This window comes from Hypoxylon trugodes (assembly GCF_022578975.1).
Source record: "Hypoxylon trugodes strain CBS 135444 unplaced genomic scaffold F4822scaffold_4, whole genome shotgun sequence".
NCBI classification, from domain to species: domain Eukaryota; kingdom Fungi; phylum Ascomycota; class Sordariomycetes; order Xylariales; family Hypoxylaceae; genus Hypoxylon; species Hypoxylon trugodes.
This window is the reverse complement of record NW_026250019.1, coordinates 3,275,668-3,300,748: the sequence shown is the minus strand read 5'-3', so window position 1 is coordinate 3,300,748 and position 25,081 is coordinate 3,275,668. Positions and strand designations below refer to the sequence as shown.

Below are 25,081 nucleotides of genomic sequence, written 5' to 3'. Positions count from 1 at the left end.
CTTCCATTTCCATTGAAAGACGGGTTACTTGGTGAGATGGTGTCTGTTCGCCCGCCCCCAATTAGTGGGTCGCGCACTCGTTCGTCACATCTCATATTATAACGCCAGTAGCGAGTCAAAATCGACGTAACGAAGATCGGCATTGTTTTCAAGCCAGTTCATCCAGTTATTCAAGAACTTACTTCCTCTTATAATACGGTCAGATAGATATTCTAGAAACATATGAAACAATAAAGAGCCTAAGCGTGAATACCGTGGGGGCGAGAAATATAGAGATGGGGCAAGGGTTATACTATAGGTGTCGGTATAATAGCAGGGAATAGTGACAAGGAGATGATCAAATAAACATAGTAAACATACCTTCGAACGGTCTCTGCGTCGCCGATGACAACTAGTGAGCGTTTGGGCCTTGTCATCGCAACTATAGCATGCCATTAACCTTGTGTCGTTTCATAATATCACATTTAAGATCTCGGGTGGGATAATCCCGACTTACCATTTAAACGACGCTTCTCACTTAGGAAACCAACCTCCCCCTCCGTGTTGCTCCGTACAAGACTAAGGATCACGGCTTCCTTTTCTCGGCCCTGAAACCCATCTACGGACCCGAGCTCAATCCCAGGGAAAGTGTCTTTCAAACCAGCTAAGAAGCCGAGCTATAGATACGCCAGTCAGTTCATAGTGTTCAATATACCGACGCCAAGTCCTCAATATCAGAAGTAGTTGAGAATAGGGGACAAGAAAGGAGGATATCTAGGTACTCACCTGTGCATTATAAGGTGTAACAACCGCAATATCCTCCGCCTTAACACCAGCTGCAACCAACTTCCCCACGTGCTGCTTCACCAGATTGGCCTCTATCGGATTACTCTTGCTTTCACCGAATAGGGACCTGATCGACCCCTTTTTCTTATTATCCTTCTTCTCCTTATCGTCCTCATCCTCATTAGTCTCCGGACATTCGCCCCGTGTATCAATAAAAATCACCGGCTCGTTTGTATCTTCCGTGTCTTTAACCTCGTACGGTAAGTCCCGGAGTAATCTTCCCGCCACGGCCTCAGCAGCCACAAGCCGCCCCTCATATAACTCATCTGAGGGGAACCTCATGATGTTCTCGTGCATGCGATACTGTGTCGTCAGCATCCTCTTAATACCCGGGCCGTGGAGCGTCAGTAATCTGTCGAACAGAGTCCTTTCGAGACTCATCCCCTTTATCAAATCTCCACCTCCTACTTCTTTCGCCTTGTTCCCTTTTGAGTTTACTGACTTCACCGTCGGCGGCAACTGTAAGTGATCACCCGCACACACAGCTTTATTTGCTGCAAGAAGCGGAACCCAGCACTGAGCCTCGAGCGCCTGACCCGCCTCGTCAACGACGATGACGTCAAATTTTTCATTCTTTAACTGCGCTCCCCCAGCACCATGAAGTGTCGCAAGTACGACTTTACTCCCACGCACCAGGGTATCCACACACGCTCTCTCTCGTTGACGATACTCTTTCCGTAGTTCCTTCATATCAGCGTAGATAGCTTTACGCTCCTTCCCACTTCGTGTCTTCCGGATTGAGGCTTGCTTAACGTCCATCTCGTTGCGCACGTCCTTGACAATAAGCCCAGCCTCCGAGGTTTGCGTGAGCACGTCGAGTGAGTGACCTAGAACCGAGGGGAGAAGGCGAGCTGGATGCCCGAGACGCAGGATAGGCACTCGATGAGGTGCTAAACGTTCGACGATATTGTCGACGGAGATATTGGATGGGCCACAGACCAGCACCCGTTGGTCGCGCTTGACGAATTGTAAGATCAACTCAATGAGTGTATGTGTCTTGCCTGTCTAGTAGAAGCGAGTAAATTAGACATCAGTTAGTTCCCATACGCAAATCGAAATATGAAAATAGGGGCTTCATTCACCCATAAGAAACACTCACCCCAGGCGGCCCATGAATAAGCGCAATCTCCTTCGACGCCAACGCAAACCTAATAGCATCCTTCTGGGACTCATTAAGCAACGGATCGAACCACTCAATCTTCCCCTCACCAAACACCTCATCCCTCCTCAAATCCTTCGATACCGGCGACGGCGTCGTAAGACCAAAAAGCACACGCATAAAACCCGAGTACTCGGCCTCCTGCATATCACGCATCTTCTCCATCGTCTGGTTCATCCTGCGATACGTAACATCATCCGCAAGTTTAACCATCCAAACCCTCCCCCCAAACGACGCCGCATCCTCCTTATCCTCATCAACAGCTACCGCAACCGTTTCCCTCTTCACCTTAATCACAACCCCCTTAGCACCCTTGCGCTCCAAGTCCTTAACCTCGCGCTTCTTCGCACTTCCAGCAGGTTGCTCGGAGACGAGCACGATATCCCCCGTCCGCAAGCCATGTTCTGGTAATTCACCACCGGTCGCACTGTCGGGACCGAGTTCTAGCACAGTCCACCCGCCAAAACCGGTGCGTTGCGAGGCTACGACTAAGTTGATGAGGGCAAGGCCCGCGCGCTGCAAGGAGACGGGGCTGGTGGCGGAGACGAGTCCGCTAGTTTCCTGTATCTCGCTTTGCAGCTCTGCGTCTAAGAGTGCGAGTTGCGTTCGCGCGAAAGCTGGGATGTCAACGGCTTGTGTTAGGAGGGACATTGTGGGTAGACAGACGGACGAAAAGTCCGTGCTGTGTTCGTCTCACGTAGATCTCATCAGATAGCAGAAATCAATCAATCAATCCAGATATAAAATTCCTTGATTAACGTGATTTCAGAGGTATTGAGCTGTTCTTCATGGATATGCGAATAAAAATATGTTGTAAAGATTTAAGTTGAGATGATGAATGGGGTGGAGTTTAAGATTCCAAGGTCGACTTAGAAATTATTATGACGAACGTAAGTGGACGAAATATGAGAACCGCAGCTTCCAGAACAAACGCTTTTACAGCACTCCGATGGTAGTTTCCCACGTACACTTAGACTATATAAATGGACCATTATATTTTATTACTTTTTTATTCTTTTGATTGTTACATCTAGGATAACAATTACATTGCTCAACTAGATCCTGTAGGTTGTGTAAATAACACCACAAATAAGCTAACAACTATAAGAGCACATGCGACAACCGATACTATTATAATAGTTCCTCTTGACGCCGGGAACTTTCCTTTAATAACCCACTGTTGACCTTGGTAATATCTACGGTATCCTAACAGCAGCACTATTATGGATATACCTATAAACGTCGCGCCGAGTGGTTTTCCTATGTGTCGAATTGTCTGGAAGCGGGGGTCTTCGGTGCCTATCGAGGTGTTCAAGCGAAACAACTGGGTGACGGCTATTCCAATTGATGCGAAAGAAAGCGATGTTCGAAGCCAAGCAAGAAAGGTCCGCTCTAGAATCGAAAATTGTCAGATCGCGAGCGCGCGGGTAGAAGTAAAGTGTGAACCGGCTATTCTTAACATACCCAAAGCTAAGTGATCCCTAGCCACGCTTCCCTTATTTTCTAGCTCTATAGACCACATGCCACTGAAGCATTGTTTTAACCAATTCTTCTCTTCCTCTTCATGGTTTGTACCATTCGTACCGTTCGTGCCATTCGTTGCGGATTGTCCAGATTCCGGTTGTTGCGCAGTCCGCCTATTTCTAGGGTTAGGCGACGTTCGCGTACTCTGGTAGTCGACCGTATTGTTACAAGCCGACGCGATGCTGGTCGTTTCGTCGGGCCCACCATCGCTATCACGATTCGGTAAACGCTGAAAGTTCATACTTGGGCTGTTTCCCGTTTGTTGCGAACGATTAGAATCGGCGCGTTCCCTAGCAATCTAATCAAAGAGGGGTTGGTGTTAGAAGTGTCAATTAGAACAGATACACTCCAGGTAAGGGAATTCGTCGGGATATCAATTGTTTCTTTTCTTCTGCTAGAAATCGCCGAACAGTTAAAACAATTGCATTGTGGGCACGAACCTCAAGAATGCCATTGACTCTATCGTGAGAAGATAGTCTCGATAGCGAGCGGTCTGGTACTGGAGAAGATCCTCGCAAATTTGGAGCAGATGGTCCTGGTCCCACTGTCGGGGACCGCCCGGAGGCCATGGGCGGGAACACAAACCCTCTATCGTATCCCTTGTGTCCCCTATGCCGACAATTTAATGGTACATGTATGTATTTCAAGTTCTGTCGTCAAAAAAGTTAAAAGGCTAAGAGGCAGCGCATATTAGTATATGGTGATGTTTGGTTAGCTTAGATGATGCCATCGAATTAATCCAATCGAATTCAACTAAATTCAAGCTATGTACCTAGTTTAGCAGTCTTTAGTGTACTTAGTGCTGGTTGAGTACCTGAATAAGCTACCACTTTAGCATCTGCTACGTCATTAGCCAACCTCCAGCTCCCTGTCAGCCTGTCTCCTGCAAGTTCCCTTCCTTTCCCTTCTGCACCCCCACCCCGGAGCTCGGAGCTGTACATTGGATATGATATATCATATAAAAGTGTCCAAACCTAGCATGTTTTGATGGTGATTAGAGATAACCTTTGTCAAACGAAAATTGGACAAGGCAGCTATGCCTAGGTAATACTACCACATGCAAGTAGTATCCAGGCAATCCAGGCATTTACATAGAATACCTTTGTTGCAAAGACCTATCGGTATTCTACGCGTGGCCAGTCACTTCTTCATTGGGAGTGTTTATCTGGAACACCCGAGTTCTCGTGTTGGCCATAGCAATGCAGGTCGCCCGTTTTCACCGGTTACATGTCATATATTCATATGTGCGCAAACGCGAACCCTAACCAGTGGCGTTAAAGGTAAACACAATAGGTAGGTGCCTTAGGTATATACATCGTTGCCTAAATCTTCTAAATTCTTAAGTTCTTACTTAAGACGTTGGGTAGTCGAAAACATTTCATTTTCTTGACAAGAAAAAAGGCAGAAACTTGGCCAAATTATCTTAAAATTCCAACAAAATGACGAGAATCGATAGCGAACCCGTCGTGATTGACTCAGCTGAGGTCCGTGACGACTCAACAGCGTCTCTTCAAACGGCCGAAACAGACCGACCTCAACAACCTCAACGACCTCAGAATGAAGAGCATAGGCATCCCGCAAACGGCAATGTCCCAGGCCCAGCTCCCGATAGCCCGCGTATCCCAATATCTAATCTTCATATAGAAGAAAACAAACCTACCAGCCAGTTTGAAGACCTCAAGAATATATACAAGCAGTGGACCAAGCAAGATGCATTAATAGCTGTGATGGGGTACGACTTATTATGTATATTAGGATGGACAGTGTGCTGACAATCTATAGTATGACCGGGTCAGGAAAGACGACCTTTATCTCAAAGGTGACTGGACGGGAAGACCTCAAGATAGGTCACGGCCTTACTTCATGTAAGAATCAACTAACACGCTGAAATCTGCACTTATGACTGACTGAATATACTCAAAAGGCACCCAAGATATACAAGTTGCTGAGACTGTCATTGACGGCCGCGTCGTCCGCTTTGTTGACACCCCTGGCTTCTCGGACACATACCTTTCGGATACTGAAATCCTCGAGATGATCGCCGACTATCTAAAGGCCGCATATAACGATCGCATGCGTTTGTCGGGAATCATCTACATACACCCTATTTCTGAAAATCGTATCACTCACCATGCTACGAAGAACCTCGCCATGTTCCGAAAACTAACTGGGGAGAAGAACCTCGAGCATGTAGTGTTAACAACCAGCATGTGGGACAGGGTCACCCCAGAGGAGAGTGAGAGTCGCGAAAAGGAACTGCAGACTAAGTTCTGGAATCTCTTGATGATAGCTGGTGCCAAGTATTCACGTCATAATGGATCCGCCCAGTCAGCCAGGGGCATCGCATCTTCGTTTTTGGAGAACAAGCCCTTCTACGTACAATTGCAAGAGGAAGTAGGCAAACAACACAAGCCGCTCAAAGATACATTGGCAGGAAAGGAGATCATGGCTGAGATCTCACGACTCAAGGAGCAGCATCGCGAAGAACTCGAAGAAGCGAAAGAGTTGATGAGGCAGTCCGCGGCTGACAATAACGAGGCTGCCATAGCTGCCCTCAAGCAGCACTATGATGCGATGATTCAAGATATGAACAAGACACTTGCGGACGAGAGGCGAATGAACCAGGAGGCGACCGCGTCAATGCAAGAAAGGATCAGTTATCTCGAAAACAAGGGTTCCTGTGCCGTCATGTAGTCATCTAGATACAGGATTCAGCGCCGCATCGCTTTTAATACGGGTTATGGATATATTGATATACCTTACATACTTAGTTCATTGCACCATTCCATGAGCGTTTCAGCTAGATAGGATTATACCAAAACTAACTGTACAGTTAGCGAATTTAAGCTGACATTCCCTAGTACGATACCTGCTATATATCATATCAATCCTTTTCACCCAACATCTCGTGCCATATAACTATAACTGCAGTCCCCTCCCCCTCCTTTTCCCCAATCACCCCAGGCCAACAAGCTCTCAATCCCAATAAGATTCCGGGTATATCGAAACTCTCGCCGTGACTCTCTGAACTACTTTAGTAGACTTGTTATTCTCATACGCTAGCAAGTGAGAATGGCAGTTTTCCTGTAACCCAAGATAGATTAGGTCATACATGATACTTTAGGTTAGAAATACGTAGAATTTCTTAGGGGTTCTAACCCTAGTGGAGTAGAATGGAAAGAGTCCTAGAGCCGACTCCATAATTTCAATCTCAACCTTAGACATCTTTTTTTCCTCTATGGATGCGATGGCCAGAACATCTTATATTCAATTCATGGAACATTAAATATTGTAAGTCTTTTGGCATCAATTTACACAGTAAAGTACCTGGGTACGTACGACTCTACGGCAATCCAATCATAACACGAGAAATTTGTTTGCTGTATTTCTATTGGTAGGTCGGGTAATTTACGGCCTAAAGTAAAGATATATACCCTAGTAATTGTAGCAATAATTGCCTTCGGGCATTTGGTCAATTTGAAACGATACAGAGAAGATTAGCATGGCCCCTGCACTAAGGATGACACGCTTAATCAAAGAGAAGCAAACAATTTTTTTGTAGTTTTTTAAGGTCATCGATTCGAATGCATCGTTTTACACTTTTTAAAACATCAATTCTTGAGTCTAATCAACATATATACGTTATCCGCTTCATTTTAAAGAGCCTGCGCGCGATTCGTATTAAAATTGCACGTCTCGGGGATGGTAGAGGCACGCTTATACCTAGGGGTAAAATCCCTTCCACGATGTACTTCTCGTGCTACGTCCGATGCGACGGCAAGGTATTGTGGAATTCCGAACCACAAACAATAAATGATACTGTATCATTTCAGAAGTTGCGATCAATGCGGTTCCCGACCATCTTTTCGCAAATGTGTAAATCGTGGCTGGCTGAATGACTTGCCAGCAAGGTGAAATAGGGGGGTCAGGTAGTTTCCAACCTCCAATGCCGCCATCGTTAGAACCCCTAATTTTTTTGCGCAATCTATTACGATAGACCTAAAATTGCTAGGGGAGGACGGCTGTTGAAGATCAAAGCGCATTTCGCACTTCTAAATGATATAAATCATCAAGGCCAGAGTTTGGAGGTGAGACATTTGAGAGCCAAAATTACTGACACTTTTGAAGTGTAGTTTGAGATGCAACAGTGCACTTTCTGTGTTATTAGGACATCCTGAATGTTAGATCGTCGGAGCCGAATTTCAAATTCCATTTACTCTCAACCCCTCGTTCCCCTGGTGTCGCTAGGCTTTGGTCCCCATATAGAATGCATACTACGGCACTATCTCGCTCGGTGGGTAGATCATAGAGCCTTGATTCATATCTATTCGGTCATAAAAATGGCTGTAGCTAGTCTGGCCATCTCTACTTTGGTCAATACGCACGTAACGGCCGGTGTATGGTCCTACACCTCTAGGTTGAACCAAAGGAGGCTATAAAAACGAACACCACGTCAAAAAATGAGCTCTCGGGGGATACATACAGCCTCAGCCGACCCGACAATACCTAGCTGAACAGAAACTCGCCGCCGTATGTGATGTATCATACTCAGCTAGGACACACGCCTCTCACTAATGCATCACCTCCCACAGCGAGACATACATCCAACTAACTTACTAGTCCGACATACGTATCATATGGTATCACATATTACTAGAATTCCAGACAATCCCATATCCGTATAATATTGTCCGCGCGAAAAGTAACCGACGTCTTTGTCTCGGTGTGTGGGAACACCGGGGAACGGAATCCGGATTATGATATCGATAGACAAGACGATAAAGGCTACGTTGCATACCCTAAGTGCAGCCATTCACAAATATATTTATGCCTCCTTGCGTACATAACTATTAATCTATCACTAGTTGTGCCCCGGGGCTTTTGATGGGGGAAAGAAACGTGCATAGAGGTGTCTAAGACCGGCGTCCCATTAGCTATAATCGTGTCTCAATTCCAACTCCAACCTATTTTTGCCCATCAAACTACGTAGCCATCTAGATTTTCGAACGCCACGAGGCCCATCGAGCCCGAAAACAAGCTTTTCTGGAGGCGCCGCGGGTGTCTTAGACACGAGACCTACATACATTCTAACTGGGTGTTCCGTCCGGGTTTCCCAGGCAATATCCGCTTGATCTTGCCCACCGTAGCTGAAAAAAAAAAACAAAAAACAAAAAGCCATCTTCGGAGATAGCAAATAGGCTATGATCTCTACGTCGGCTCGGTGATGTCAAGACTTGATCATCCCCATCGCGGCTACGATAGATGCGGTATACGCTCCGTCGTCTTGCTCCCGCGCTCATCACCCACGGACGCTAACGCGCACGTTGTTTCTGATCATCTAGGGGACTAATTAGATAGACGCGTGGCGTATAAAGGTACGGGAACTATTTTCCCCCCTCACGTAGAAGAAAAAGAAATACTTATTAGACCCCTTGGGTTGATTTGGGAATCCAATTCGTATTTTGGGGGGTTGTGATACCCAGAATTTGGAGCATTTTGTCGACGCTATGGCTTATTCGCTGTCGGACCGCTAAACATGCCATGATTTCGTGCTACTTCGGTTTCCAATTCCTAGGTAATACCAAGATAATCAAGACTGCGACATGATCACTCTAGGGTATCGTGCTACTCGTGCTCTTTGTCTTTTTTTTTTCACCTCGTGCTCGGCACGAACCGGAGCATGTCTTCTCGCTTCACCCCTGATGCTAGCAAAGTCGGGGTAATCAAGGACCTTGAAAGTGGCTTCCGGGGAGCGTTTTTTTTTCTCTGCAGTATCTATGCAGGAAGTTATCACTGTAGGATTCGGCGTGCTTTGCACATATCGTGCAACAATATCATGCATCGCGGAACTTTGACCGCCCAAGCGGGATACAACCAAGAAAAAGGGGATAGGATAGGATGGGGGTCTTTCAACGGTAGCGGAGGAACATATGGTTCATGCTAGGTACTGTTGCCATAGGTTATGGGGTTTGGTAGTGAGTTCTGTACGTCATATGTAAGCAGACGGCTACTTTGGTGGTTTCGCAAATTGTTTTGGGAAAATGCTATGTGATATCCGATATGTCAGAACTTTCTACAAGAATGACGACAAGTTACGAGCCTGCGAAATTAAACGAACCACTGTTTACTATCGCAATCTGACAGCCTACCAAACTCACATCATGAAACATAATAATGATCGGTTTATCTTGGATAGTATCTGAAACGACAATCTTCAAGCTTACCAACTCCACCATACGAGGTGAGAAGAAAGGATCATCAGGACAAGAGCTACTGATGGGTCGGTAATAGGCGTTTAAGTAAGCCACAATCTTGGTGCGGCCATCTTGACAAAGCAGTATATCTTGGATAGGAACGCGGGGAACGGTGCCGCAAGTTGTATCTCAGCTGGGAGGTACATCGAGCATAGTGAAGTGCAGGAACTGACGATCACCATAAAAGACCAAGGTACGGTACGATAGAAGATAAACCACTCGCTAACATACCTATATGTAGGCCTATCTAGGTACCTACGTTGGGTATGTACAGAGTTGCAGTAGGTACATACAGTAAATCATGGCGCCAGCAGTCGCGACAATCAAGTTTCACAGCATCGGATATATCCCCACGATTAGCTATGATCTGACTCGTGGGAACACTGGAAGCACCGCCCACCTCTTGACCTATTTCACCTATAATATAGAGCATCACATCACTAATCTAAGTACCTACCTCACTATAACTGGCTATAATCCTCCCCAACGCCAACGGAACATAGCGCCAAGCCCCTGAATGTGCGTACCTACATAGTGACCCATAGCTTTCATGCATGTAAGCTTGACATGTCTCGTTCAGAATTTTATTTAATCTATATTCCTACATATCTTTGTAAATAGCCCTGCTCGCGTCAGAAACTCCAAAAGATAAAAAAGTCTTAGAAAATAAAAACCAGAAAAAACATTAGTGGCAGCCGCCCTTACGCGTCGTGAAGCCTCATTGGCATAATAGCGTTGCTTTATCAGCACCTAGGAATAACAAGTGGTCAGTCGATCAGTTTAGTAGGAAGCAGATCATTCACAAATAGCAAAAACCAATTGTATGATGATGATATATGGATCAATTAGTGATGACCAAAAGCCTAAAAGATGGCTACCTAATTTATCTATTTCTTAGAAATCAGAACACCTGCTTAAGACATAGCTAGCTTACATACGGCTCCTCCAAAATCCATATGATGATGATGATTCGGCGGCGCGGCAACTGTCCCAACAGAAGGTTAGGTTAAAACTCATACCCTGTGATAAGATAAAGGAATTACCTTCTCGATACGTGATCGTACGTACGCCGGAGGACAATCCCGCCAAATTGCGGCGGTTTACGGAGTAAGCAGAGAAGCAAGCCAGTAGCCTTGCCAATGTAACCCTCGCCGCGGCTGAGTAGATTAGGTTTCGTACGATAGGATAGGCAACGATAAGTCGTCTACTTGTCTGCCTGCTTGCTCATCTATTCGATCGTAGAGTATCCAACCAGTAAAAAGACAGCGTAGGATTCCTTGGTCGACCTATCTACCTACCGAATTCTGCTACAAGCTGCTTATAACAGCATAAGGTCATGTCTTGGAAGAAGCAGAGGCGTAAAGTGTGAGTGGAGGATAAGGATTGGCTTGGGATTTTGGTGATGATCGAAAGCGGTCGAATGTCAGCAATATGAACCAATAAGACGGCATTCATAAACCACAACACCTCTTAAGACGCCGGTATATCAAAATAGAGGGTAAGCGCACTAGGCCGTATATACCCATAGGCGTACAAGGCGTCTCGAAGTAGATAATGCACTCCATACAGACCGAAAGGAAAAAAAATCTCACGATGGGGTCCAAGGAAGGATCAAGATACATACTGTCAGCAAGCATACCTACAGACGTTAATTCCTTTGATGATACCCTACTGGCTAGCTGTGCCGCATTCGAACTTCGTCTTTTTTTTTCGTTGGATCAGCTCACCTGCAGATTCCCTCCGCATCTATTTACTAGATCGGATTCCACGGCAAAGCAAAGCATATTTGTACGACATGGAACCATGGGTAGTACCGAAATCCTGCCAGCCAAAGAACAGCAGCTAGGCCGTACCTTTTTTGTTCCCACGTGCGACACAATCACATTTTAGCTGCAAGAGAAAAAATAAAAATGAAAGAATAATTCTAGGCAAGCAATTAGTAAGGCAAAAACAGGCCTAGCTTGCTGACACGAAAGAGACGGAAGGATCGTAGTGCTTAGACGGCAGAGGCGCTCAACTGCTGATTCGCCGGCTTTTACTCAATGCACGGGAAGATCCCGCGATCTCGTCATCTCTCGAAGGTTAATTCTAACCCCAGTCTGACAACGGTCTGACCGTGGGTGTAAGAAGAAGGCCAGAATGGTGGTTTGCTTTATCTTTTTTTCGTAGGGTGACTGCGCCTACAGTGTTTATGCGATCCCGTTTCGACGACAAATCTCGACCTCAATCAATTCTCCAACCTCCCTCCCTCCCCCCAAAACCCCACTCTGGTCAGTGACGTCGCCCTGAATCCTATTTTCATGCTTCCAAGACTTCCGACGAACGAACAAGGCAGGTTAGTTCATCATGGTTGTTGAGGGCGTTGGTCTAGGCTTGATCGGAGATCCCGCGTCGGTAGGGGAATCTCGAGCGGGGGAGCAGAACAGGCATAATAATCAAGCCCTAGATGGGGTTGTCCTGAGTGAGATAACCCATATTTGGATTTCGCAAGGTATCCAAAATTCCAGATACATGCCTCGATGCGGATAGCGATCCAAACGAACCGCGTCAAACAATGCTGCGAACTGAACATAGTCCTAAGTGTATGTGGAGGCTTCCGGGAACTGTTGGCCTCGCTTCCGAAACATGTTGGTCTTTGAGGATGGCGGGCGCTGCAAACTTCTTGTTTGAGACCATGCACTTTGATGCTTTAGAAGAAACAATTGGCAACTGCCTCTGAATTTTCCGGTCATAGTAGATTATTATTCACCCGGATTGTTTGGTTTGGTAGCTTTCACAGCATATCTAGCCCCCAGCCGCCGTGTAACTTGTATGAGATGTGCGTACGCGTTGTCTCAGGTCCCGCGGACCTGAGTCCAATAGCATTTTGCCTAGGCGTCATAGACGACGAAATTCATCATTGATGATAAGAGTACATTACAATGTACTTTGCCTTGGGTCAAGTGTCGTCATCCGTTCGGCCCGTAGCTGCTGGTAAAATTGTATCAGGAAGGTCATCTAACGTTGGCAGTATACTCCAAGTATTCCTCCAAGATGGAAATATCTTAGTCTCATCTTCTCTTAATAGAATGCAATTATTAACAGGCATTGATGGATAGGCAGTGGGAGAACACGTGGGGTGAGTAAGTCAATTAGGTGAATGCTTCTAAGCAAATGGGAGCGTGGGAGACTATCTAGTTAATTCCTTCGTACCAAAAATTGAACTGGCTGGTCCAATAATGGCATTGCTATTGGTAGCATCGCCATGTAACATACGTACATATCTTAGTGCTACGCTTACCTCAACACTTGACCGAGGGCGTTGTCAGTGAGTTTAGTCTCAACATCGACGATATAATACAATGAAACGTTGATGTATCAGAGAAGTGAAAAAGAGGTTGGAGGGAATTAAGACAAAATCGCCACTAAACACGATGCGAACTGCCAACCATTCTGTTTCATTTCCACACAAACAAGAGCATGTATGTAACTCGTATTGTCTTGGGGGCTGGAAGAGGGTTGTGCGCTTTGTGTGGTGAGGCTCTGTTCGCCTCGCCAGCGTTGATAGTACGCGAAATAAGTAGTAAGAGAAAAAATTTGATTAGCTTTAATGGGATTATCGGAATCCTTTCTTTTATGATAAACCCCACGAGATGAGATCTAAGGCAACCGTTCGTCCGTCGCGGGTTCACGGCCCCACGGGTGGTGTCAGAAGCTTGTACCTTACCGGGAGGCCGTTGCCCGCTGTATGGGAGATGAAGATCTACCCTTATCCCATACTCTGAACACTTCGAACCCTGACGGCACTTGCCGGGTAACGTGGACTTGGTAAGAGGCAAGGAAAGAAAAGAGAATGAGAAAGAGAGAGCGAAAAGGCAGAAAACAAAAAGGCTGTTGGAACTTGGAACTTGGATCAAAGATCGTCGTGGGAAAGATCGACATATCCGAAAGATGGCGCGGGAAAGTGTGTTTTTCTTTTCTTTTCGGGTTAGAAGAAGCCTCCGGGGCTTTTAGTAGTGGGAAAATAAGTAAATGTCGGGTTTGAGGCGTACGATGTTGGCAGTGAGCATTAGTGGGTTTAGGTATAGTACCTATGTTAGGTAGCTTATGCACCTAGGTCTGCTAGGTGTAAGTAGGTCAAGTACAGTATCATATAGTGTAATGTACGGAGTACTGAGCACTGAGTACGGTACTATAGTAAGGCATTACGTGGTGGGTATCTATCTCATGGTTGATAGCACGTTTTCTTCCCGGAGGATGTCGTGAGTGGTCTGAATAGATGCAATTTGGTAATAAGATTTCCAAGTGCTATAACCAAGCGGATGTTCCCCGTCTACTAAGTCGCCCATTGCTCGGGCCGCGTTCTCTTAGTGTGGACTCATGGTTCATGCGAACAGATGTGAGAACTGATAGTCTCTTTTGACGGGATACCACTTGAAGAGGTTATAGGGTGTAATAATCCCCGGTGAGAGTCCACAATGATTCCAGGATCATAAGAAAAAATAAGGTGAGAGAGGCAAGGGAGGTCTTGGAATATTCTATCGTAGTTTTTGGAAGTATCCGTGCCTGTGGCACTGGGACGATAGTGGCAGAGTGGTAATTATGGTAATGGGTAAGTTAGCTAGGTATGGGTGTATGGGTAAGTGATAGGTGTGAAAAAGGCAAAGGCAGGGCTTGAGACCCGTGGTTAGATAATTAAACAGCTAATAGCGGGGCCTAAAAAACTTGGTGTACCGTAACACAAGAACTAAAAAAATAAATTATGGAGGTCGAATTTCCAAGTGGGTTGAATGCTATGCAATGAAAATTGGAGACTTCATAATTGTCTATCAATGCTACCATATAAGTTAACTAAAAAGTTGTTCGCCTCGCTTATGGATAATGGATAACAGATAGCGATAGCTTCCCACTGGTGGCTGGAAAAGTGGGACGGGATGCGTAACGGTAATGGGGTCTAAACTCTGAAACGCGAGAAGCTTTCGAGAAAAAAACAGCGGAACATTGCCAATTGGACCGGCTCTGCATTAGCGGGACTAAATATCGACGGGGAAGATAGGATAGCAATGTACCTAACCAGTTAGCTTATAGTGTACCCTGTAGCCTAGAGGCCCTGGAACTAACCTGCGGATAACTGTTAGTTGGTTCGTTATAATTGACAATTCCAATGTACCTACCTCCATCAATGGTACTCATCTTAGATATGTTTGGTACACCTACTTTCGCAGCAAAGCCCCGACATTACCTTTACCACTAGTTGTATACCAATAAGACTTAGTATAGATATTCTTGGTATCTCTCTTTGCGGAGTACATTGATTAGCTCTAATGTTAGTCTTTCTCTGTTTAATATTTGATGCTATTAATGCTATTATGGTAACTAACTATAACACAATCTACCTAACGTGTTTTCCCTTCTTCCGCGGATAGCTATTAGGTAAGGTCATTGCGGCGACAAAGACCATTTTTAGATCTGTGTGGTGCTAAGTTCGTTGATAGATACCTACGGAATAGATAGCGGCGTGGCAAGCATTGGCGAACCGGTCTGGTTCTTAACGGTTGGTTATCTATCACCTTGGCGAGAACGTTACATAGCGTATTATTATTTATTATTTTTTGTTATTATCGTATATTATTATTGATATTGATTGATTTTCGTTTCTTACTAACGGAGAAATGTAAATTGTATTGGTTCCAATACTGAGTAAATGACGATTATTGGCTGCTTACCTATTCAGGCGTACACGGCCTCCACGGAATCTATCATGTATCATGTATCAGATTGTTTGATGAGGTTTGATGTTTAGCATTACGTACCGCGAGGGCTGTGTAATTCGAAACAGCATATCAGACCGCGACGTTTTATTTTAGTAGAGCCTCTCGGTTGGCTTACCAGAAACCACAATATCGAAGGCGTGATGATCAAATGTTTGGAGATTCACGTTCTTAATGCAACCACTCTCTGTGTTACTGCTTTTCCCTGTAAATGATGCGCCGAAGGCCCGAATAAGAAACAACTTTTTTCATCAAGGGTCCCGAGTTAGTCGGTACTTACACTAAGTATGGCGTTGATAGGGCCCTCAAGGTACCTGGCAGCTTTCCCACATTGACATGCTAGCCGGTATCAAAGCTTATTGGCCCAAAAATTGCCGGTGAAGAAGCCAAGAGTATGAGAGAAACTGTCGAGATCTTCCAGAATCACACCTGCTACAGCATCTTACAAGGGCTCCCGGCCCAGGCTAAACCAGATGCGTTCTTGACTTCGAGTTGGTTCGCGAAATGTGTTGAAAGACCTGGAAGGCTCTCGGCAAAGCACTATCACATGAAGTGGGCTCCTCGTCGAGGGATTCCTGGTGGCGGAAATTCCTACTATTTCGCAAATCTGGGGGAAGCAGTTCGAAGGGAACGACACTGTTCCTATTTTGGCCCCTGTCGCCGACATATCTAGGTATTTTCTGCCAACGGGTGCGGAAGGCGGCTCCTTCTCCAAACGGCCCGTAGACAAATCTAAGCTCCTCCCATGTCCCTTTGACAGGGAATTGAAATCAAATGTGTGTAATGATCTCGGATGTATGGAGATGAAATCTTAAGAACCCCAATCTAAGTATAGGATCTAAGTTCCTCACTAGTACAGAGTAATAGTTGAGAAGATGCAGATAGTTCGAATGGGGTTGGGTGGATAGAGTTGAGAAAGGACGCCCAACCTCTTCCGGATTCAGTAGGGAAAATATCTCACGGGTATTCCTGCCAGAGCTGGACAATCGTTACTACTCGGGGTGGCAATCGATGGCCAGGTCTTCGAGCCTCTAAACGCGAATTGAGGGCTCGAGACCTCGCATGATGGTTGATATTGATGCTTTGGTATCGTACGTTCCAAGACGCTGGGACCGGTAAGTGGAAGATGCTACTGTGGAGTTTCTAACGCAAAGATAGATCATCAGCCCATGTCGACGGGACGGATTGTTCACAGTAAGATCCTTGGCCAAACTTTTGGCATTGTCATCGGCGCATGTATTGGAGCTAGGCATCCAACGTATCTAGGTATAGATTCCATACTATGTAATGAAGCTAGGTAAATGATTGCTGTTCTGAGCGGAAATGCGAAAGCTTGCCACTCGTTCTTCAAATTCCCTCATTACGGGTTTCTTACTTGGTTGAGAACTGCTCAGGATGTCACGGGCCTTTATACCATAGATTGTCACTTCTCAGGTGCTACAAGAAAACTTGTTGCTGGCGAATTAGTGTTCTGGATCTTTTCCGCGCTGTGGGTATAGGTGTACATATTCAATGTACTACCATTTCAGGGTCTTGAAGTTCCACTGTCGTTAATGCTGTAATGCTGGGGAACAGTGCAATACTTGCGTATATGCTTGTCCAGATCGGCCTGTCGGGTTTCTCAACATGTGTGAAGAGGATTGCAGGTTATGTACAGACGGTCGCAGTCCGCATATTATCCTGCGCCTTTATCTTTTTATTTAGGTATGCATTTTGATAAATGTAGGCGAAGTTCCACGCAATGCAGTGAAGTATCATTTTGGGGCTTGGGGCTTGGTTTCGGTTTTTTTTCTCCGTATCTTTTTTTTTTTTTGACTGGTAAAAATTCCGGTTCACTTACCTGCCTGCATACCGACTTACCATACTTTACTCTGTATAGTAATAATGTGCCGGCTCTGCATTGTTCCTGCAGGACGAACGCTGCAGGCACAAAATTGGCATGCAAGGTACGGGTCGAGGAATAGGCCGAGAGAGGTGCGATTGGTGTGGAGAATCTTGGAAGTATGAAGCCCATGTACTTCCCAACAGGTAGTACATACCTCTTCTGTTTCTCTGCTTCCCCTTTGACAGGCCACCCTGACGTATTCCTGTTTCCAGCACAGTGGGAGCCGGGTTATAGGCCGCATAATGGGAGGCAAATTACCTAGAAGGCCTCTCGCTAGAGGTCTATCGAGCCGGAAGCCTTCCACGGAACTGCTATGGATACCCTGTAAAGTCGGAGGTCCCAGCAAGTCGTCTAGGCACCTTTGGCGGTGGAATGATCGTCTGGACTATGATAAGCTTCCTGATTCGGGATTCTCGTCCGATAGAAGGCCGCTCCACCGCTTAGTACCTACATACGTGCATGGCATACATGGCATAGTAGCAATATTCAAGGTACGGTAACATGAAAAATGCAGTACTGACAAAATGGGTCATTAATGCATATACATATACATGAGGACGCATACGTATGTAGTACTAGTCTATGTATACATCCCCGTCCTTACATGGACTATACATACACAGTATAGTGTGTATTAATGTATGTACAAGTCCACATACGTCCACTGTTGTTACATAAAAAGTGCTATACCAATGCATTAGTATGAGCACTAACATGCACGATAAAATAATGAAACGAACCGATGGATGCTAATGGTACCCAAACAACGCTCTAAACGGATAATGGTAAAATGCCAAAATTGTAGAAATAATGCAGAAATTATGTACCATGGCATAGCCCCATAAGAATCCCTCAACTTGGCTTACGCCAGGACCAGCAGGGAAAAAAGGCACTGTGAATATAGGCGAGTGTATCACCAATGCTGCGATCCCGCTTCTAGAGCGCGCTATGCACACTGGCGACCCGCTGCCGGATAAGCCGTTTTAGCAAGTACTTACCTGCGGAGGGGACCGCTTGGGTTGATCGAAGGCTTTTCCTATGATCGTCATATCATGACAATGATGAATACGATTATGATTCAATATTGGAAGACCCGATATGTTGGAAATCAACTGATGAAGAGCGGCGTGATTTGATTTGGTGTTGGTGATAATGTTGGCGATGGCTTAGCTTTTTCAAAGCAAACTGAGGGACAGAGAGAAATGAAGATGCTCGTGGATTACACGAGACGCCCACGTTGGCAGATACCAACAAATAAGAAAAAAGTATTCCTTTTCTTCAGTTTTCTTTTTCTTTTTTGCAGAGATCCCGAACCGCACTGCGGATGTTGGGAAGGAATTGGAGTCTAGAGTCTTCTAATCCAATGACTATGCTGGAAGAGTCCGAAGTACGAGAAAAGCCAAGGGACGAGTAGTGGAAAAAAAAAAAAATTGTCGTCCTTCCCTTCCTTCATGACGCGTCGATCGACTAACGCCGATATTACTTTTCTTGCAAGTGATGCAAGTGAGAATTGAAGATGAAAAAAAGACAAAAAAAGAAGCTTAACTCTTTTTCCACCTTTTCCCGCTTCATCACCTCATAAACTAGTGATGACAGGTAATGACAAGTTAATGATGGTAAAAACTCTAAATTCGTTCCATGACTTATCACAATTTCCTAATTAGGAAATATCACGATAGTTTCAATATTCTATCTATTTTCTTTAAAATCTCTAATCTAACACCTATCCTATCATCTATCAAATACAAGTCATCTTTATAGGCGCTACAGAAATCGTATCCATTGCTTTGGTGCGAAAGGCGACCCGTCAAGTTCTCCATCACATCTACATTTTCAGGTGATGCGGGGTGTAATCTCGCATGGAATAAAACGTGTGTGGCATGTATAGATGTATAGAGGTGCCTAATGTGATATTCTCTTTGACCCGACCATTACGAATCGGGACGGAGTATTTCAGGTATATCAGAATAAGGATAGACCAACGCCTAGATGCAGCCAACCCCCATCTTCCATCTCGATATTCGCGCCAAAGTAGAGGGAAAAAAGAGTCTGTAGCGCGTTCCATAAACAGATGACCCCGTCGTGATTCGACAGTTTGCTGTGACATAGTCTTCCCTAGGCTCTTTTCTGGATGAATGGGTTGCATTCGTGAGCAACTTGATATAGAGTGCTTGCATATCAGGAACGCGCGCGTCTTGGAGGATTTTTTATTTGCCTACTCACACAATTTTCGGGGGCTGATCCTGTGTTTCTAATTCTAATCCAATGTAACCGGTTTTAACAGATAGATTGTGAAGAATCTACCTTCGTTACAAGCTAATCTTTGCTCAATCTACCAATGCGAGGCCAGCTTAGGCAAAACATACATATCATTGGTCTTCATTTATTGGGACTACACACGTACCTATATCCAATACGATAGCGATACCGTTGTATTGGGCATATAGTGGTCAATTGGTAGGTTGCCTCTTACTGCATGCTGACCATGTTTCCATGCTCACCTCACCTAAATGAAATCTTCATACAATTATTTCACAGCCTATTAGTGGAATCCAATCATCGATTGTTTGAAAAAACTTCCAAACCAAGGACGGAAGGCATCTGGCTACCCGCATGTATCTTTCTGGAGGTATCCCTGGGAATCAACGTCATTACGTATATGGGTTGTGGGTGTAAGTGAGATGGTCTGTCTAAGCACAGCACCACCTAACTAAAGTCTTGTGTTGTTTGTCTCTTGCGCTTGGTCACGCTCTTCGGGCAATATGTTATTCTCGTATCCTCCCTCCCATTCGAACGCCATCGGCAATAGCATGCACATTACAATATGTAACTAGGCTATAGAGCATCTCCGCGCAGCCCAATAAACGGTGTAGAAAGGCCGCCCAAAGATTGAAAATTAAGCGCAGACTCATCAGTTCTCGCCAAAGCGCTGAAAAATGACGAATGTGATCCGCAGCGCAACGCCCGTCTGGCTGTACCTGCATTCCATCACGCTGTTTCTACTGGTCCGGTACTGGGCTAGGTAGCTAATGGGCTGGTGCAGAGGACTCCGCGTCGCGCGAGGGCTGGTCGACGGCGTTCAGCGACTGGCTGTGCAATGTTGCAACCGAACACAACCACCACGACCGATGCCACTTATGGCGAGTGCTTTGGCAAAAAAGACCGAATTATGCAAATTGTGTGGTTCGCTTCATCTAGTGGACCAACGGTCAAACCCACCAATCAAGAATGGCGGTCCGTGTATTGTACAATACCTTACATACGACCTAGGGAAAATATGCATGTTCCAACCATCCAAGAAAATCCTGAAAATTTGTGCAGAGTACCATCCACGATAATCAATTCCTCAAACAGGTTAGTGATCCCATGGAAAGGCCGCCGAAGTACCACTGTTTGGACTTCTTCGTCTCACTCGCCTTGTTCGGTAAGTGTATAATTTATGCTCAACGTATGAATAGCCAGATACGGTGCTGTATACCTCACATGCTAATGTATATTATTATGTACAAGTTGTTTAGGACGTTTTACCTGCCTCTTAGCAAGCACATAGGCATGACGAACAAGTAGGTAGGTACCTGGGTATCTACCTACATACAATACACCTACACCACAACGGACAACTCCTTCAACGAACAAGGATGGTTACCTACCCAATACTATACCGTATATACTATGTAAAGCATTTATCCAAGATACACACCTATATTTACATAAGAACTCAAGGAGAAGAGCGAACAAGATCCTAGTCAAGCTGCCAAATGCAGCTCTCCTACCGTCACTACTTTTTTCGGGTTCTGCATGAGAGCCCGTATCGTCTCTGAGAGATGGCTAGGCGATATGCAAGGTGTCGTATGCTTGCGCGTGCGTGCGTACAAACCAACGGAGTTTAGTGTACGTAGTAGGTGTAGGTAGGTATATGCACTATGCACTTGTACACATAGTACATACATACATATGTAGCAGTAGTTAGGTATACGACCAGTCGGACAAGGTTTCTAGTTGTCCGTCGAGAAGGGAATAAAAAAAATAAGTAGCTAGGTAGCCTGAGAGAAAAGAAGTACCGACCAATACGTGGTACTTCGAACATCTCCCTCCAAGCACTATCCAGATTTAGAATCGGCTCGGTGGCTGCGCCCACATAGTACCAGTCGACACAACCCACTCATCTCATGTTTCCATTTTGCCCCAGACATGCAGTAGGCAAGGTTAGCCAGTGGCCTGTCGACCCAAGCCGACCAGGACCATCTTTAGGGCCCCCTTGTCAGCTTTCCCCAAGTGAGACATACATGGGTGTCCTTGGGTGTGGTGGGTTCCTTATGGGTCCTTTCCCATTCCACCCGCAGGCCCTCCAGTGCCTATCGATGGACTTTTATCTGGGTGTCGTTGATCTGGCTGGGCTTCGACTATTTTACATTATCCTCTCAAGGTTCCCTTCAACCACGTTCATTACTCTCTTACCTAGTCCGTGATCGACATATCCGTCGACTTAGAGTCTGTTCTCTTTCTTCTTCATAACCCTACCGGTTCTCTTGTTTCTTCTCGTGACTCGACTTCTTTTTTGGAATCGTTCGATCTCGAACTTCCTGCCCTTCATTAAACAGTATACAAATTGCACCATATCACCTGCTTCCAACGCCCAGTTCCAGTTTACCTTGACGATAATACTTTGGGAGTTCATAGTCGAGAGCAGATTCATGCATAACACGATACTACACCGAGTCACCAGCAACTAAAAGATAGTCTTTTTGGGTATACCATATACCAGGACTACCGTTCATTCCTTCAGACAACCGGGAACCGAGACCACCATCATTAGGCCAATCGCCCAACAACTCACTGTACAGTACACTTATCAGTATACTTAATTTATAAACCAAAGAGAATCGGCGACCTTCGAAATAGCTTAACCTCGGCGCATAACATACAGGTTAGTTCTCGGGTTGGATATATGAGTCACTCATCCATAGGACTGACAAGTAACGGTGGTGAAGGTCACAATAATGGATCCCACTATGATAGCTTCGCAGATGGGGCCTACGTCGTTTTTCTATTACACACCAGACCCGAGCCCAGAGAACCGGCATCATGGTCACTTCAGCCAGCAACCGGGCTTCCAGCAGATGCAACAGCAACAAGTGTTCCCTGTTGTGCCCACACTACCATCGACGCCGATCTACTCGAGGCCGAACTCGTCTTGCTCGCAACAAGTGCCAACCAAGATCTTCAACGGTGTCCCCAGCAATGTCACACCCATGGCGTCGCCTCAGTCCACACAACGACCGGTCATTATAATGCAAAGCCAACCACCTAAGTTAATGCTCGAGACTGAGCTTGGTGAAAACGACAGCTTTTACTACCCAGCTACGCCGCCACTATCGACATCGGGAAGCTCAATGGGTAGCCCATGCAATGGAAACGATATGCTAGCAACGCCATTGAACCCGATGTTCTCTGGATTAGATGGATGCGAAATGGTTAAGCCCGAAGTTGAGACGATGCCAGAACATCTAGAGAATTTGGATTGGGCTAGTTGTGGATCACCTTCATTAACACCTGGTAGGTTTTTTACTATTTTCAGTTTATTTTTATTTGGTTGTTTGAGTTCGAAATTCTTAAACGATAATTGTTTTATTCCGTTTTATGAATCTTGGAAGGAATTGGGAATGGAGATTGTCTAAAAAGTTCTAAAAATACGAGGAAGGTGGAGTTGGGCCATTGAGTTTCAGTGCAAATTGGCGGGGCATTGGCTTAAAATTCACCGCTTATCTGCCTATCTATGTTAAAAGCTTAGGGGATAATTGGGGATTTGCTAACTTTATTTTTTTCTTCGACGCAGTTTACCTACAATCCCAGTCAGCAGACAACAACGCTCCCTCGCTTAACACCAGCATTTCCAGCGATCTTCTTTCGCCCGCTTCTTGCCCTTCGTTGTCCCCGTCTCCATCGCCTTATGCCCGCTCCGTCGCATCAGAGCAAGACGTGGACTTCTGCGATCCTCGGAATTTGACTGTTGGCGGTGTAGCTAACCCCACTCTTGCGCCTGAGTTTTCCGCCCCTGTCGCATTGGAGGAATTCAGGGGTGAAGCTGTCCCCAAACAATCGTTGCCTACTACCTTTGAGTTCCACCCTGAGATTCACCACGAATTGCCAAACTTTGAGGATATTTCCGACCTAGAATCAGAGGACGACTTCGTCAACCGTTTAGTTAACATTGGTGAGCAATCTGGTGCCGACGTGAAGAGATCACGATCGGACACTTGCTCTACTACCTTATCACTTGGTCACGAGTCGTTCTTGGGCGAAAGTGATTTTGACGCCGACGACTCATCCTGTGCAGCAACTAGCTTTTCAAGCTGCTCCGCAGACCCTGATTCTCACAAGGATAAGAAGGTTAAGAGATCAAAGAAGGAATCGCGAAAATTTACGCCAATCATGAATGTCGCCGCTGATGCCAGCACCGCCGAGGGCGACGAGCAGCAGCAAATGCAAGGTGAAGGTCAAGAAGACAACAGCAATGCTGGTTCGTCTGCGGATTCGAATGTGGCAGGTGCACCTGCACCCGCTCCTCCGAATCGCCGAGGACGCAAGCAATCTTTGACCGAGGATCCCAGCAAGACATTTGTTTGTGAATTATGCAACCGCCGTTTCCGCCGACAAGAACACCTAAAGCGCCACTACCGCTCTCTTCACACTCAGGAGAAACCCTTTGAGTGCCATGAGTGTGGTAAGAAGTTTTCCCGAAGCGATAACTTATCTCAACACGCGCGAACTCACGGCAGCGGCGCTATCGTCATGAACATAATTGACCCTAGTGAGGAGGGTCTTGATTTAATGCAATCCGGCGAGACGGACTACGCCAACTTTGGCAAGGTGCTTTTCCAGGTCGCTTCCGAAGTTCCCGGCAGCTCTAGTGATTACTCGTCCGACGAGTCAACTAGTGAAGGCCAGGACAAGAAGAAGCGCAAGCGATCGGATTAAAAGCAATAGAAATTCCTCGGGAGGGATTAAAGATAATCGGATATACAACGCCAAAGGGTCCACGAGGGATTTCAGCGTACGCCCGTTAATGACATAATGACTTTCACATACAAACATATTCGACATAAGCCGCCGGCTTTTTATACGTGGATCAGGTCTTCAGGCCTAGGTAGAGAGGACTCACAAAAGTTGCACTTTGATTTTCCGGCATCGACTTGTCTTCTTGTACCATTATTGTGACCAACACCCCATTTTTTCTTCCAATCATGACGACATAAAAAATCAGCTCACGGGAGCGGCAAGGCGACACCTCTAGGGATATAACGGTTTGGTGATGAGGCGCGATCGGCGGATTATTTGAACATACCATACAGAGGCGGACTTCAGCCATGGAAAGCAATGCAATACACCCCAGTTATTTTTTCGGCGGCTTATTCTCTACGTTCGTTGTAATCTCTAAGGCAGGGCGGGGCAGGACAGCCGTTCTAGTCGTAGGACACGTTCAGTGGAAGGGGGGGAAAGGAGAGGAAGAGGGGATAGTGAAGGATGTAGTTGAAGGGAACCTTTCACTGAAAATCCATCTTCGCGTGTCTAGTTTTCTCTTTACTCCGGTTTATTTCCAGACTTCGTTTATTGCGATTGCTTTCACGGCTGTGCCGGTCACAAGAAAGATAGCTCTCAGCATTATACCTCTGTAAAAGATAGG

At 45.7% G+C, this 25,081-nt stretch overlaps 4 protein-coding genes across 4 annotated transcripts; 2 read left to right on the top strand and 2 right to left on the bottom strand.

The window, feature by feature from the left end:
* Positions 1-38: 38 nt before the first annotated feature.
* F4822DRAFT_229818 (DNA helicase) lies at positions 39-2,865 on the bottom strand. The gene is made up of 5 exons (XM_051454112.1): positions 1,925-2,865; positions 766-1,830; positions 497-656; positions 361-421; positions 39-187 (listed from the first exon to the last, which is right to left on the bottom strand). Exons 1-5 carry the CDS (start codon positions 2,633-2,635, stop codon positions 97-99), a joined length of 2,088 nt encoding a protein of 695 aa, XP_051315997.1. The 5' UTR covers positions 2,636-2,865; the 3' UTR covers positions 39-96.
* A 95-nt stretch (positions 2,866-2,960) lies between these two features.
* On the bottom strand, positions 2,961-4,250 carry F4822DRAFT_401281 (uncharacterized protein). Its single transcript, XM_051457922.1, has 3 exons — positions 3,949-4,250; positions 3,449-3,806; positions 2,961-3,376 (listed from the first exon to the last, which is right to left on the bottom strand). Exons 1-3 carry the CDS (start codon positions 4,075-4,077, stop codon positions 3,036-3,038), a joined length of 828 nt encoding a protein of 275 aa, XP_051315996.1. The 5' UTR covers positions 4,078-4,250; the 3' UTR covers positions 2,961-3,035.
* A 272-nt stretch (positions 4,251-4,522) lies between these two features.
* F4822DRAFT_229775 (P-loop containing nucleoside triphosphate hydrolase protein) lies at positions 4,523-6,423 on the top strand. Its single transcript, XM_051454111.1, has 3 exons — positions 4,523-5,240; positions 5,291-5,373; positions 5,433-6,423. Exons 1-3 carry the CDS (start codon positions 4,948-4,950, stop codon positions 6,200-6,202), a joined length of 1,146 nt encoding a protein of 381 aa, XP_051315995.1. The 5' UTR covers positions 4,523-4,947; the 3' UTR covers positions 6,203-6,423.
* Positions 6,424-22,213: 15,790 nt separating this feature from the next.
* F4822DRAFT_229716 (uncharacterized protein) lies at positions 22,214-24,570 on the top strand. Its single transcript, XM_051454110.1, has 3 exons — positions 22,214-22,324; positions 22,389-22,953; positions 23,234-24,570. Exons 2-3 carry the CDS (start codon positions 22,398-22,400, stop codon positions 24,373-24,375), a joined length of 1,698 nt encoding a protein of 565 aa, XP_051315994.1. The 5' UTR covers positions 22,214-22,324; positions 22,389-22,397; the 3' UTR covers positions 24,376-24,570.
* Positions 24,571-25,081: the final 511 nt, after the last annotated feature.

Coding starts and splice junctions, on each gene's coding strand:
- F4822DRAFT_401281 (XM_051457922.1), bottom strand. CDS start 4,077: ATGGCCTCCGGGCGGTCCCCGACAGTGGGACCAGGACCATCTGCTCCA. Junction 3,807..3,948: donor GAGTCAATGGCATTCTTGAG/GTTCGTGCCCAC, acceptor CTCTTTGATTAG/ATTGCTAGGGAACGCGCCGA. Junction 3,377..3,448: donor TAGGGATCACTTAGCTTTGG/GTATGTTAAGAA, acceptor TTTCGATTCTAG/AGCGGACCTTTCTTGCTTGG.
- F4822DRAFT_229818 (XM_051454112.1), bottom strand. CDS start 2,635: ATGTCCCTCCTAACACAAGCCGTTGACATCCCAGCTTTCGCGCGAACG. Junction 657..765: donor TTACACCTTATAATGCACAG/GTGAGTACCTAG, acceptor GCGTATCTATAG/CTCGGCTTCTTAGCTGGTTT. Junction 188..360: donor GACGCAGAGACCGTTCGAAG/GTATGTTTACTA, acceptor CCGTATTATAAG/AGGAAGTAAGTTCTTGAATA.
- F4822DRAFT_229775 (XM_051454111.1), top strand. CDS start 4,948: ATGACGAGAATCGATAGCGAACCCGTCGTGATTGACTCAGCTGAGGTC. Junction 5,241..5,290: donor GCATTAATAGCTGTGATGGG/GTACGACTTATT, acceptor GACAATCTATAG/TATGACCGGGTCAGGAAAGA. Junction 5,374..5,432: donor AGGTCACGGCCTTACTTCAT/GTAAGAATCAAC, acceptor TATACTCAAAAG/GCACCCAAGATATACAAGTT.
- F4822DRAFT_229716 (XM_051454110.1), top strand. CDS start 22,398: ATGGATCCCACTATGATAGCTTCGCAGATGGGGCCTACGTCGTTTTTC. Junction 22,954..23,233: donor ATCACCTTCATTAACACCTG/GTAGGTTTTTTA, acceptor TCTTCGACGCAG/TTTACCTACAATCCCAGTCA.